The following is a 13,235-nucleotide window of genomic DNA, read 5'->3' as shown; positions in this document are numbered from 1 at the left end:
CATTAGCTACTCGTTGACAGTCATTTCTTTATAAATGTGGATACATTTAGTCCTTTTTGCTTCAGCTATGCGTGAATACTCCACCAGAAATGTCTTTTGAAGTCCAAATCGTCACCATTTGTAGGCTTTTAAAGGTGACCGAACAATTTTTGAGCTCACTTCTTTCAGAGGATCAGCTTAGATTCACAGGAGTTACAATGGTTTTTATTTGTCCAACCAAAAGAAGACTGTCAAAATGTCTAAAATAAAAATGTCAAACTTCTCAAACCACTTGTGCAGCATAACCAAATTCTCCGCTGTTTATCTGTATGTTCAAACTATAGGAGCTGCTGTAAATCTTGCCTCAGCAGGTGTAGTATTTAATGCCATTTTACATGTACAGTTTTCTGACAAAGTCAACAGCCATACAATTTGTCAAAAGTGGTCGTCCTTTCCAAAACAGAGGCAGTAATACCTCATTCGTTGTTTTCCAGTTGCCATAACACTAAACAAGGAGGAATAAGAAGAGATTAGTGCTAGGTATTGAACCTATCCAGATTCCACCTATCCTTAACACAAAGTATGAAAACTGGCGTAGCAGTATACGGAAAATTGGCGTTGAAATAATCTTATTCTTTGATTCAATAGTTGCTGTGGTAACACTTCATTTTACAGGTCCGCAAATTTCATGATGATTAGGTGATAATCAGCAAGTAACCTATTTGAAATTTCTTTTGAATTACTGCCAAATTACACCAATTTTTACCTCAAAATTGATAAAAAATGACTTTAATATGAACATTATTTAGTAATTGTATGCTAAAATAGCATATAATTGTTAAAATAAGGGCCCCAGGCTTGAGAAGCGGCTGTGTGCTGCTCTTCATTGGAGGTGGAAAACCAAAACTAACAGAAGACACTGTTGATCAGGCACAAATCTCACCATTGTGTGACTTATTGTCGACACAAATGTAACCTGGTAGCTAATGTAATGATTCAGGGAGTTTTTTTAAGGCATTTCAAATAAGTTATTTGCTAATTATTATCTATTTAACATCGGATATGGAAATAAAAGCATATCAATTAACTTTGTATTTTTTTCCTGGAAATGTATTTAATAAATATTGGGAAATAGCAGAATATAATGATTAAATAATGTTTGTAATAAAGTCATTTCTGACAAATTTTGAGGTAAATATTGGGGTAATTTGGCAGTAATTCCAAATAAATTACAAATAGGTTACTTGCTAATAATCACTTAATTACCATGAAATTTGCTGACCTGTGAAATTAGGTGTTACCGTTGCTGTTTAGATCCAGCCTTGTCTCCTACAAAATTACGTTCCCATACAACTGCTTGTTTTTAAAGCCTTGAATGGTCTGGCTCCTGCCTATATCTGTGATTTGCTGACTCCCTATGAGCCTGATCGCTGCTTGAGATCCTCTGGCAGGGCCCTAGTAATGGTTCCAAAATCCAAACGTGTCACCAAAGGTGAGCAGGCTTTTGCCGTCCGGTTCCCTCAGCTGTGGAGCTCCCTGCCTGAGGATCTCAGGCTGGCAAACTCAGTATCTTCCTTTAAATCTCTTCTCCTTTAAGACTCACTTTTATCTCATGGCTTTTTCTTAATTAATGGTATATTGTTGTGATTTTATCTTGTTTATATCTTAAGTTCTGGATATTAATCATGCTTTTATTGAAAAGCACTTTGTAACTTTGTTTTTGAAAAGTGCTATATAAATACAGTTATTATTATTATTAACTAAAATCCATTCTCAATTGTGTTTAGAAGAAAACCTGTTTTGTTGTGGATTACGGTCACAGTTTTAAACCGTTTTAAACATGTGGTTAACGTTGTAAATTGAAACAAAACAAAACAAAAAACGCATCATTAGCTTTAGGCAACAAAACTACTGGGTTAGGTTTAGTAAAAACACATCATGGTTTGACTTAAAACGACTACATTTTACAAGGGAGGAAAGTCTGGTGTTTTTTGACTCATCCACAAGTAGTGGATTTTCTCGCTTGTTATTCTTATTATTATACCATATAACTTTCAATATCGTTATCATTCCAAATAACTATGGTTGCTCTATATACTACGTCACCTGCTCTGCGCGTTGCTTGTTGTACTACTTACAGACGTATTTGTGATACAAACGTAATTGCCGACAAAATACGCCTCCATCCAAACGTAATTGAGAATGCAGTTTAGTTGTATGGAAATGGAAATTTTAGGAGACAGGGCTGTTAGATCTAATTCTTTTTTTCCAATTTAAGCCAGTTTTATTAGGCAAAATCATGACGCCGTTATCCAATTAGAACCTTTGCAAACTTTAAGAAACTAAAACACTTTTAACATGTAAAATTATGACCTCAGACCTCATCATTTCTTGAGTCCCATGTGGTTTGCTACAAGAACAAGTTACCTCCTGCAGTCAAATAACCAGGTGTTGGTGTGTAAATGTGGGATAATACCTGAGGACTCTGTAAAAAAACCTTGGCAGTGCTGCAGTGCTCTTGTTTTAAGGCTGACTGCTCCGAGTAACATTTCACTGATAACATCGCTCATGAGTAACTCAGAATCCCTATCTCTGTCTATTTCTGTCTGCCTTCGTGCTCTCCTCCTCTGAGATTCCACTGATAACATCTGAGGGTCCATTTCTCTCATTATCTCTGTCTCTCTCTTTCTTTCTGTCATTCCCTGCTCTCTTATTGGTTGTGTTTCCTTCTCTGCTCTCTCCTCTCTCTCTCTATCTTATACCCCTCTATGTGTATGTATGACAGACAGACAGACAGAGAGAGAGAGAGAGACAGAGTTGTATTACTTTGATAACATCAGGGAGTCAGGAGGAAACAGAGGAGCTGTTTGGAAGTCTTCATTTATACTTGGGAGATGGCCAAGGCTCATTGAATTTGCTGCAAGTGCTGTGTGTGAGAGTGTGTGAGTGTGGCTGTCTGGTTTGTCAACACAGTGTAGACAGGCTACTTTTGAAACTCTTTTTTTCAATGCTTTTCTGCTCACACACACACACCTATAATCAGTCAGAAAAACAAGAAAAAACACACTCGCCCCAAAGAGAAAGATGCAGGCACACACATGCTCCTCTTTAGTTTCTTATCAAAATTAAATTGGAAGTAACTGAAAACGCTCTCCAGCTCCAGTTGCCAGGACTTACAATCAGAATAACATCAATTAGCCAGAGGCTTTACCATACAAGGAGTTTATCTTGGTGTTTACAAGCTGCTCACATTGCAGCATATTCATACTGTGACAGGACCTCACATATAGTTTACATACTCTATACATTTATATACAGACAAAATGTGTTGCTGACACATTGAGATTAAATGCCTCAAGTTATCTTATCTTTTACTTGTTATGTCTGTGCTGAGTGAGACGGCGGTGTTGAGGTTGAAATATGCTGGGGATGGAACTGAAGTGGCGTGAAAGCAGACTGATGTTGAACCGCGGTTGAGCGTTGCAGGCTGTCGTGCCGTCATCCTGTTCTATTTCGTTGAGACTGGGCTTTCTGCTCAGTTTTAAAGCAAACTATAGTTTGAATGATTTACAACTAAAACATACAGCAAATAGTTGAAATTTCATCCCACAGATTTCATCCCCTCATTCTAGGTTCAACTCTTTACTGATGCGTGTATAATGCAAAGAGGGCGCTATAATCAATAGTGAAAAAGGTACACAACGCCAAGGAATTTTAAGAATGACAAAGAAAGAAAAGAATAAATAAATGTAATTATATAAATCTAAATAAATTAAATAAAAATAATAAATAAATACATTAAAATAAATACATAATGATAGGTAAATTTAATATAAAATAAATACAAAAAATAAATAAATACAAATGTTCATCCCCTAATTCTAGTGTCAATACTTTATTGGTGCGTGTATAATGCATAGAGGGTGCCACAAAAAATAGTGGAAAGGTACACAACACCAAGGAATTTTAAGAAAGACAAAGAAAGAGGAAAAAAACATAAATAAATTAAATGATATATATCTAAATAAATTAAATGAAAATAATAAATAAATACATTAAAATAAATACATTTAAATAACAAAATAATAAAATAATAATAAAACAAATCAAATCATCTCCTAATTCTAGTTTCATTCTAGCTCTTAATGAATGAAATTACATAAATACAATAAAGAAAAACAATACATCAATACATGAACATAAATCAATTAAAATAAGTAAATTAAAAGATAAAATAAATTCAAAACATAAATAAATAATAAATAAAAAATGTCATCCCCTAATTCTAAACTGTATTGCCTATTTAACGTTGTTCCGCTCATTTATAGCGCCCCCTCTCTCTCTATTGTGTGAGAAGCTAACAGGTGACTCCTCAGATTTGTCGTCGTCGCAATGAAAATGTTCAGACTACACACTGTCAGCTTGGTAATGGGCCAATGACGTGAACAAGACCTCAGTGGAGTAGAAAAATGAATTAAAATTGTCTGTTGTGAGTATAGACTATGAACTTAAAATTTGACTACATCATTACAGATTGAATATTTACATTTTTTACACATTCAAATGATGATTTTCAAATAAAAAGTGACATCGCTACGACTCACTGTGCTGCATCGCTGCTGTAGTTGTACGCTGTAGGTGCTTGTGTAATCTGCTTTTGTGGAAAATGTGTGAAATCGGTTGACATGTTTCACTCTCGTGATGCCGCTTGCTGGCAAAGGGATATTTGGCTCTAGTACGTACAGTTAATAAGTTGGTATTGCAGTTCTCAACAGACTAACGAAAGACTGTTGAAAAGTGATCTAAATGCAATTAATGTAACCTCTCCTCAAAGATGCTCCACTAAGCACTCTTAGCTACTTTTCTTGCAAATCCTAAACTAAGCCAACACGCTGCAGCGCGAGAGCAGCGAGAGTTGTTTCAGCCGAGCCGCCGAACACTCCAGATCTCCACATGTGGGAATCTGACTGTGATGATGTTTGCTCTGGATGCACACACCCACCCCACTCCATCTCAACAAGAGGGGACATTTCCATGACAAAGGACAATTATTGACTTTCATTGGCTCCGCTTGCTTTGATATCAGCAAGGGGTGTGTCTGTGTGTGCGTGCTGGAGGGGGGGGGGGGGGCAGCGGTGGAGGAGGAGAAGAAGAAGAAACAGGGGGACCTGATGAAAGGAGCCGAGTGGGAAAATGCACCCGCTGACCCGCAGTGCACTAACAGAAGAGGAGGATCACAGCGGAGAGAAAGAAATCATTCATTAAGGGTTTTTCTTTCTTTCACTCCGCTCCTGTTTTCTGTATCCTTCCTCATTTTCTCGCTCGTGTTTTCCTCCTGTCTATCTCTTTCCATCCCTTAACCTCACCCCCACCCCTTTTTTTTTTTTAAACTCTCTTTCTTTTTATCTGCCTATGACTGATCCTCCCCCACCTCCTCTTCCTCCTCCTCCTCCTCCTCCTCTTCCCTTCACAGCCATAATTTAAGGGGCTGAAAGGCACGGCGAGCGGAGAAAGAGGAGAAGAGAGAGGCTGAGAAAGAGGGGAGAACCCTGCAGATGAGGGCCTTTCCTTCACGGACGTGGCACAGATGTGAGGGTGTTTTTTGTGAAATGAGTCGGGGAGGGGCGGCGATAGGCTAATTTGCGTGGCATAAAGACGGGGCCCTTTTCATATGCAGAGCGCCACTTTGATGCGCGGCCCGATGAAAGCTGGAGGGAGCGCAGGGGAGAGGAGAAGAGAGGGTGACGGAGGGGTTCTTTGTCCCCTGACAAGAAGGCATCTGCTCCAGGCTGCCCTCCTCTCCTCCTCTCCTCTGCTACACCGAGGGCTCCCACAATGGGCCAGCCGACAGAGAAAAGTGTCATCAGGAGCACCTTAGAAAACAGAACATGAAAAAAAAAAACACCCACAGCCGCTTGGGTCGGCCTGGTTTGGCGTACGGGTATGCATATCAATACAGATTCATTTGAGATCTGAGAGCGCATACACACGGACAAACACATTCACAGATGCACGCCGAAGTTGTGAAAACACACGGACGTACTGTAGACACATTTACATAGTTCCACAGCTGACAAAACACATCTTCACTCTGACTGATTGCTCCCATTGAGAAACAAATAAGCCATACAAACTTTCCTCTTTTATGGGACTCGAGATCAATGGCTCGCAGGGTGAAAGGTGTGTGTGTCTGTGTGTGTGTTTGTGTGTGTGTGAGAGATCAGAAGGGTGAGAGCATGTGCCGAGGTGAGCGGCGGCGGTTTCTCTGTGTGTAGAGAGCGTCGGACCTTCAGAGTGCGTGTTTATGTGTATTCGTGTGCATGTATGCATATGTGTGTCCTCGCGGTGCTGATCATAGGCGGCAGGCTCACCAGGGCCCTCTCGCCAAACACTGGCTGATTTCACGCTCGCACAATAGCTGAAATCTCTGCAGTAGAGCATGGAGGGTTTTTTGGCAGGGAAAACTGTCTCCTTTACTATAATAGTTAGTTCAGTAAATCTGAACGCTTTTTAACTCACCTGTTTGGGTTTTAGATCACGTCTGGGTTTCTGTCACTCAACGAGATGTAATAAAAAGATATTTGTGTGAGATGCTTGGGTGAATTCTAGACTCGCTAGCAGCATGGCTCTATGGCAATGCAGACTGTTCTCAGTCACCGTTTGTGGCTGTACCTATAAGAAACATAATGCACTGTAATTTGTGTATATCCCACAAAATCAATGTGTATGTAATCAACACAATCGTGAACCAGAAAGTATAAAGAGCGACAAATGCAGCGTAGGGAGGAAGTCGGAGTGGATGGATGGGTCAAAAAACACCAGACTCTCGCCAAGGAGACCGGTGTTGGTGTCCATAAGGGTAACTTCCGTACTTAAAGGCAGCGTTGCCGATGTTATCCAGTATACACTATTTTTATATTGGTTGAAATGGTCTTTAAACCCCGACAGCTCTGAAAAAGGACAGGAAAAGAGCCGACATCTGTAGCTGCTGTAATCCTGTAAAAACGTCTACCAATCACTGCCTCGCGGTCCGCTTGGAAAGAACCAATCAGATGCCTCCCTGCTCAAACTCTACCCTTGGCGTGCACCAGCCTGAACTCGAAGCGCGTCACCGCCGCAAGTTTACTGGAGAACGGAAGAGAAAAACTAAAGAGTTAAAGTCCTCTCTCCGCTAGCTTACCAACATTTTCGACTCTATCTTTAAGTGACGCCATTTCTGTAGTTATTTGAACCCAAAGCACCATCTTTACCGTAACCTAACTAAGTAGTTTTGTTTCCTAAACCTAGCCATGTTGTTTCCTGTGAAGACAGAAGTTTATTTTGAAAAGAATGTATTGCATGTAACATGCAGAGATTGACACTTTGCTGGACATTCGTAGGAAAACGCACAAAAAATAACTTTCCGTAAAATATCATACGGATCGTTGTAAGAGGATATGTTGGGCAATGTTTGTTTGTTGGTTGGTCACTTGGTCGGCCCACCACTTTGGTCCAGGCTGAAATATCTCAATATTGGATTGCGATTACATTTTGTACAGACATTCCTGGTTTATTGATTAATCAATTAATCCTATCCACTTTGGTGATCCTCTGACCTTTTCTCTTTTCTCTAGCGTCACCATATGGTTCACTGTCTGCTATTAATATCACCTTTATTTAACTAGGAATCCTAATAATTTTGATGCCTTAACTTTTTGTCCAGCATCATCAACAGGACACTTTATGACTGGTGTCATTCTCATCAGCCTCAGCTGTAGTTTGTTAAGTGCTAATTAAGTGCAAATTTTGCTAACACACTAACCCTAAGATCTAGCTTAAAGTACCACTGTGCTTTAGTATGGCCTCACAGAGCCGCTAACATGGCTGTTGGTCTTGTTTAGATATGTTTGCATCTGTGAATGGCTGTAACCGATGAAACAAATCTTGAATTGAAACCTATTTCCACCTTTTTTTTATCTGTTTGCTGTCAGTTAATGTCACAGCTTCCATCTATTATCCCCCTTCAGAGCCTGAAACATGAGCAACATTACTTCCTTGAGTAGTTTTACACTACTTGATTAATATTAAACTCAAGGAAGTTCTTTAACTTGAGTGAATATATTCATATTTTATATACTTTTTCAAGATGAAACGGGTGATCATGAGCAAAGTCATGCATTATTAGTCCTGTAGCTTCATTTGTTTACGTATACACATACATTTACTTGCTCTTGCTGATTGAGCACATGAGGCCAGAGAGCCATCAGGGTATACAAATAAATCGATCAATAACTAATTATCATTGTCTCATTCTAGGTGATCTTCGCCCTGAACCAGACGTTATTACAGCAGGAGTCTTTAAGGGCAGGAAGCCTACAGGTCCCATACACCACCGAAGACCTCATCAGACACTACAACTGTGGAGATCTCAACTCCATCATCTTCAATCATGACACCTCACAGGTCAGTCTTATCTTATCGTGTCTTATGTAGCAGTGGACTTTAACTACTTTCCCTCTAGTTAATAAGCCAAGAGTCATATTGACCCATTGACCTTTTGGAGTGTCCCAGTGACATGACCCTTGACCTCGTACCTTCACCCCTAACCCTCTGACCGACCTTTCGCCCCCCCCCACTCCTACTCCTACACCCTCCCTTCTACCAGCTTCTCTATACTGTCGCCAATTTAGTTCTTCCTTCCATCATCCTCGCCATGTCTTTCTCTCTATTATTTGTTATTCTTCCTCTTAACTATGCACCTTGCTCAGGTCAAATACACATTTTTGAGTTTTTAGAATTCAATTTTTCTTTGTGAAAATTGAATGAAAGTGCTGGTAAAAACACAAAGCAAAATAAATCTCTTCTCCTTTTTCACTATTGTGACTTGACCGAACCATCATCCCTGCACCCTTCCAGGTCCCTAACTTCAACAATGTGACGCTGCCACCCAGCGAGCAGGTGACCGCCCAGGAAATAGACAGCTACTTTCGACAGGAACTCATCTACAAGAGGAATGAGAGGATGGGAAAGAGGGTCAAGGCACTGCTAGAGGAGCACCCTGACAAGAGCTTCTTCTTCGCCTTCGGAGCAGGTTGGTGTTGAATACATATTATAAAGGAATATAAAATGGGATAAAGAAAAATGAATTGATATTCAAGCATCAACTCCACAGAAGCCCTGTGTGTTTTAACATTTAGGTCTTCATTAGTCTCCGTTCATCAAACTTCAATGAGATTACTTTTATCTCTACAACAAAGTGACTTAAATTCCTCTTTTTGTGAGGCAGAGCACTTCTGCAAAGGAGAGCTTAACAAACTGAGCAGCTTAACAAACTCATGTAGAGAAAGAGAAAACAAAGACGACTTAAGAAAGTGGAGACAAAAAATCCGATCGGTGAGGTGGAACTCGCTGATTCTTTACTGGCTGTGACGAATGCATGCGATGTTCTATCTTTCAGGATTTCACATTGTTTCCCAAGACACCTCTCTTACTTGCCTTTTATGACAAATTCCCTTTTTTTCAGTTTCTCCTCTTACTGTTTGTTGATTCTGTTCATAAGCAGCCCTGCAATTGATCAGCTAAACTAAACTAGACTAGACGAAACCATTGACCTACAGCTTTATCAGATCAGGGTCCAAATAAAACCGAGTCGTGTCGGGTGTTTCTCTAAAGCAGAGGCTCAATAAAAATGCTTTTATCAGTTCAGGACTGACCAGAAACAGACATGTGGCCTGTTTGAGTCTCTTTCACATAGTTTTAGAAATGTCAGTTCAATTCTTTGAATTCCTCTATAAGTATGTAGCAACCTCATAAGAGCCTGATAAGAGACTTGACTTGAAACAGGGAGGATACAGAGACCAGATAACAGCAAAGACGTTTCCACAAAGTTGTCTACTTAAGCAGGGATGCCTCTGTGTGTGTGTGTGTGTGTTCATGTTTCTTGGTTGGATGATGCATATCTAAGGCAGACAGTCTTTGTCTTGTGGGAGTCTCATTGGCTGGTTTGGACTCTGGTTGTTTAATCAAAGCATTGTTCACACCTAATAAGTGTGAGACGCCGGCGAAGCGATTTCGCAATCATTCGCTCAGGTGGGTCTAGATAAAGTTTTTTAGTTAACTTTTTATATCATGCCAAACATTTAACGCATCCCACATAAGACAGTGCTGTATATCTAACATTTAAAAATATAACAAGACATCTTGCAAACACACATACAAAAAAAAGAGACAAACACCAACATAACACTATATGTACGTACTTTAAAGTAACCTGTGTTTACGTGCAAAATTTCAAGTAAAGTATGCTCGAATAGCAGAAGAGATAATAAAAATGCTACAAGTCTAAACATATGTGCAAGGCAAATGACATCTGCAGGTAAATTACCATTTCCATGAATAAGTAGTTTTAGTTATTGTGACCAGATGTCTCCAAACTTTATTTTATTTTGTTTCTAGCAGGGTAACTGTACCAGGAAATAAGCATTCAAATTAGTCTTTTTCTTATTTCTTGGAGGAACTTGGAGGAACATCATTTATAGGGCTTCAACTAACAATTTTTTTCATATTGATTAATCTTTTCTTGATTAATTGATTTATCATTTTGTCTATACAGTGTCAGAAAATACTGAAAAATGCCCATTGTAATTTTACGCAACCCAAGGTGATGTATTCAAATAGCCAAAACCCAAAGATTCTTTCAAATATGACACAGAAAAGCATGAAATACTCACATTTGAGAAGCTGAAAACTACAAATGTTTGGTGTTTTTGCTTGAAAAGTAACTAAAAGAAAATGAATCAATTATCAAAATAGCTGATAATGAATTATTGTCGACTGAGTAATCATTGCAGCTCTCATTACTTTTCATTTATTTATATATTTTAATGTAAATAATTCCTTCAAACAACTTCCACTCAAGGAAATTACCAGAAATCAAGTGTTCGAAATCAATTTAAATCTTTGAATCTAAAACTTTTGATGCAAAATGTACAAGTTCTTCACCTTATGCAATGAACTAAAGAAAGATGGAAGAAGATGGAAGAGCAAATAAATCAAAAGTAAAACAGATCCAGTCATAAATCTATCATCAAGTGTAAGAAAAGAAAGTGTATAATTTAATGGAAGTGTAGTACAGCTGTACATAATGCTTGAATTAGAACGTCCATTCTGCGTCTCATAAATATGCACCTCATCACACTTGCACATAAATGGCACAATATGGACTTTTAAGTTAACTAAGTCAATCTATCATCACTGAAACCATAAAAGCTTCAACAAAATGTATGAAATTTATTACGGTGAAGGGCACATATACTTTGGAAAGAATCTGTTCGCCCCAAAATTTGATTTAGCTCATTATGGGATATACTATATGTATGAAGGAGAGGGGATCACATTTTAGTGCCATCAATTTCACAGTCAGTTTTTCCCTGTGATGACATCGTCAGAAACGTCCTCATCCAAAGTTTCTTTGGTCATTTAGAAGCAGAGACGCAGCAAAGTTTGAGCAGAGAGAGAGAGAGAGAGAGAGAGGCCTTCACAGTCTGTTGGTCTCCGAGCTGGCAGGAAACAGCTGAGGAAAAGCAGACACACACACACACACACACACACACACACACACACACTCAAGCCCTAACAAGGAGTACATTTCACAGCGTGTCCCTGAGGAGGTGCCTTTACAAGGGCTTGGTCTAAAAAGGTGTGTGCCTCCGCGTGTACTTGTGTGCATGAGTGTGTGTGTGTGTGTATGAGCCGGTGAGTGAAAGTGATACGGGCAATCAGCCCAGAAGCACTAGTCTTAGACATGCGGAGGGCAGGTTGGGTCGGCGTGTACAAGGAACGGGATGGGGCGCATTAGGGTGCACGCACATGTGCATATGCATGAACACACACACACAGACATACTCCCCAGCCCCCACGACAGATCTGGGTAAAATGTGTCCTTAATTATCCCTGGAGGGGTCAGAGGACACACACACACACACACACACATATAGACACACACACACACTACAATGGAGCCCATTATGTCGGCGTACTCGACTTCCCTGTTACGATGAGGTGTGAGAGCATCTTATCAGTGACCATCTCATGTCTCTGAATCTGTGCAAAAGGACGTCTCGATTATTGTCTATTCTGCATTTAGCTAATAATGTACCGAACTGTCAGTGTGACGCGTTGCAGAAGACTTTAAATTGTAATGCTGCGAGCTCTAGGTAAATTATGATTACTTGAAATTTATCTAGACTTCAAACTAAATGGGATTGGGAGGAATTAGCCACATATTTAGCATACCTCTCTTCCCGTGTAATGGTCCCATTAGCCTGCAGGGGTTTGGCCTGCAGACTCCTCACTGACCTATGTGGAAAAATGTTGAGGGTTTTTCCATTTTTTTCCCCTATAATAAGCTTTATTGCCACAACAAGTTAACAAAACAGTTTGTACATGATAATATATCCCCTGTCAAAATTGCCTGGTTGGATGCAGATTGTGCTTCGCCAAAGGAAACTTAGAGGGGTTGAGCGTAAAAGTGTCTCATTCAGGATTGATGAGGTTAAACGTCTGAAAAAGCACATTGCGACATCTTTTAATCTGATAAGGAAAACGCTGTTCTTTGCTAAAAAAAACTCCCACCATTATATAAACAAATCGGTGTCATTAATTATTTTAAAAATGAAATATCTTTCGCTATTCGTCGCTACTGCAGTAAAACAAAATCATCAATCTTGATCTGTAGTTGAAATACTTCTTGTTGTATGAGGCAGATATGTCATAAAGTCATAATTAAGAAGCTGAACTCCACAACCATGAGATCATGTCGTATTAAAAGTGAAACAGTAGTGAAGAAAAATGTATGAGTGTGCAGTTTTTTTTTTTTTTTTCTTATCTGTGTCTACCGGGAAGAAATATTTTTTTTGAGGTTTGGAAATTGTTTATGGAGAAAGCATTAATGGTCGAGAGTCGCACCCTGCCAAACCAGAGCTAACATTTTCTAACCCTAAATGATTTCTCATGTGCTTACAGCATAACACACACACACACACACAGCCAAGCACTCATTCCCTCTCTGTCTTGTTTTCTATGAGTGTCTGCACTTTGTGGACCGAGTCTTCATTAGATAAGAAAGAAACAAAGATAAGAACATTTGTTTTTACTTCTATATATTTTTTCATAGCATACAAACATTTATCAGCATTCTCACGATATTTCCTACCAAGAAAGTTAGGGCTTAGAGAAACTCCGTGTTTAGACCAGGGGTACCCAAACTCTTTCCCTTG

At 39.3% G+C, this 13,235-nt stretch overlaps 1 protein-coding gene across 1 annotated transcript in view; it reads left to right on the top strand.

The window, feature by feature from the left end:
* trabd2a (TraB domain containing 2A) overlaps positions 1–13,235 on the top strand; it is a 70,839-nt gene that overhangs the window by 26,356 nt on the left and 31,248 nt on the right. The window contains exons 3-4 of the mRNA XM_037753842.1: positions 8,275–8,421; positions 8,875–9,049. Of these exons, the coding sequence (XP_037609770.1) occupies positions 8,275–8,421; positions 8,875–9,049 (322 nt within the window). The remainder of the gene's footprint in view (positions 1–8,274; positions 8,422–8,874; positions 9,050–13,235) is intronic.

Source organism: Sebastes umbrosus, chromosome 19 (genome assembly GCF_015220745.1).
Source record: "Sebastes umbrosus isolate fSebUmb1 chromosome 19, fSebUmb1.pri, whole genome shotgun sequence".
Taxonomy (NCBI): Eukaryota; Metazoa; Chordata; class Actinopteri; order Perciformes; family Sebastidae; genus Sebastes; species Sebastes umbrosus.
Note: the sequence above shows the minus strand (reverse complement) of the source record. Positions and strands in the feature narration are given on the sequence as shown.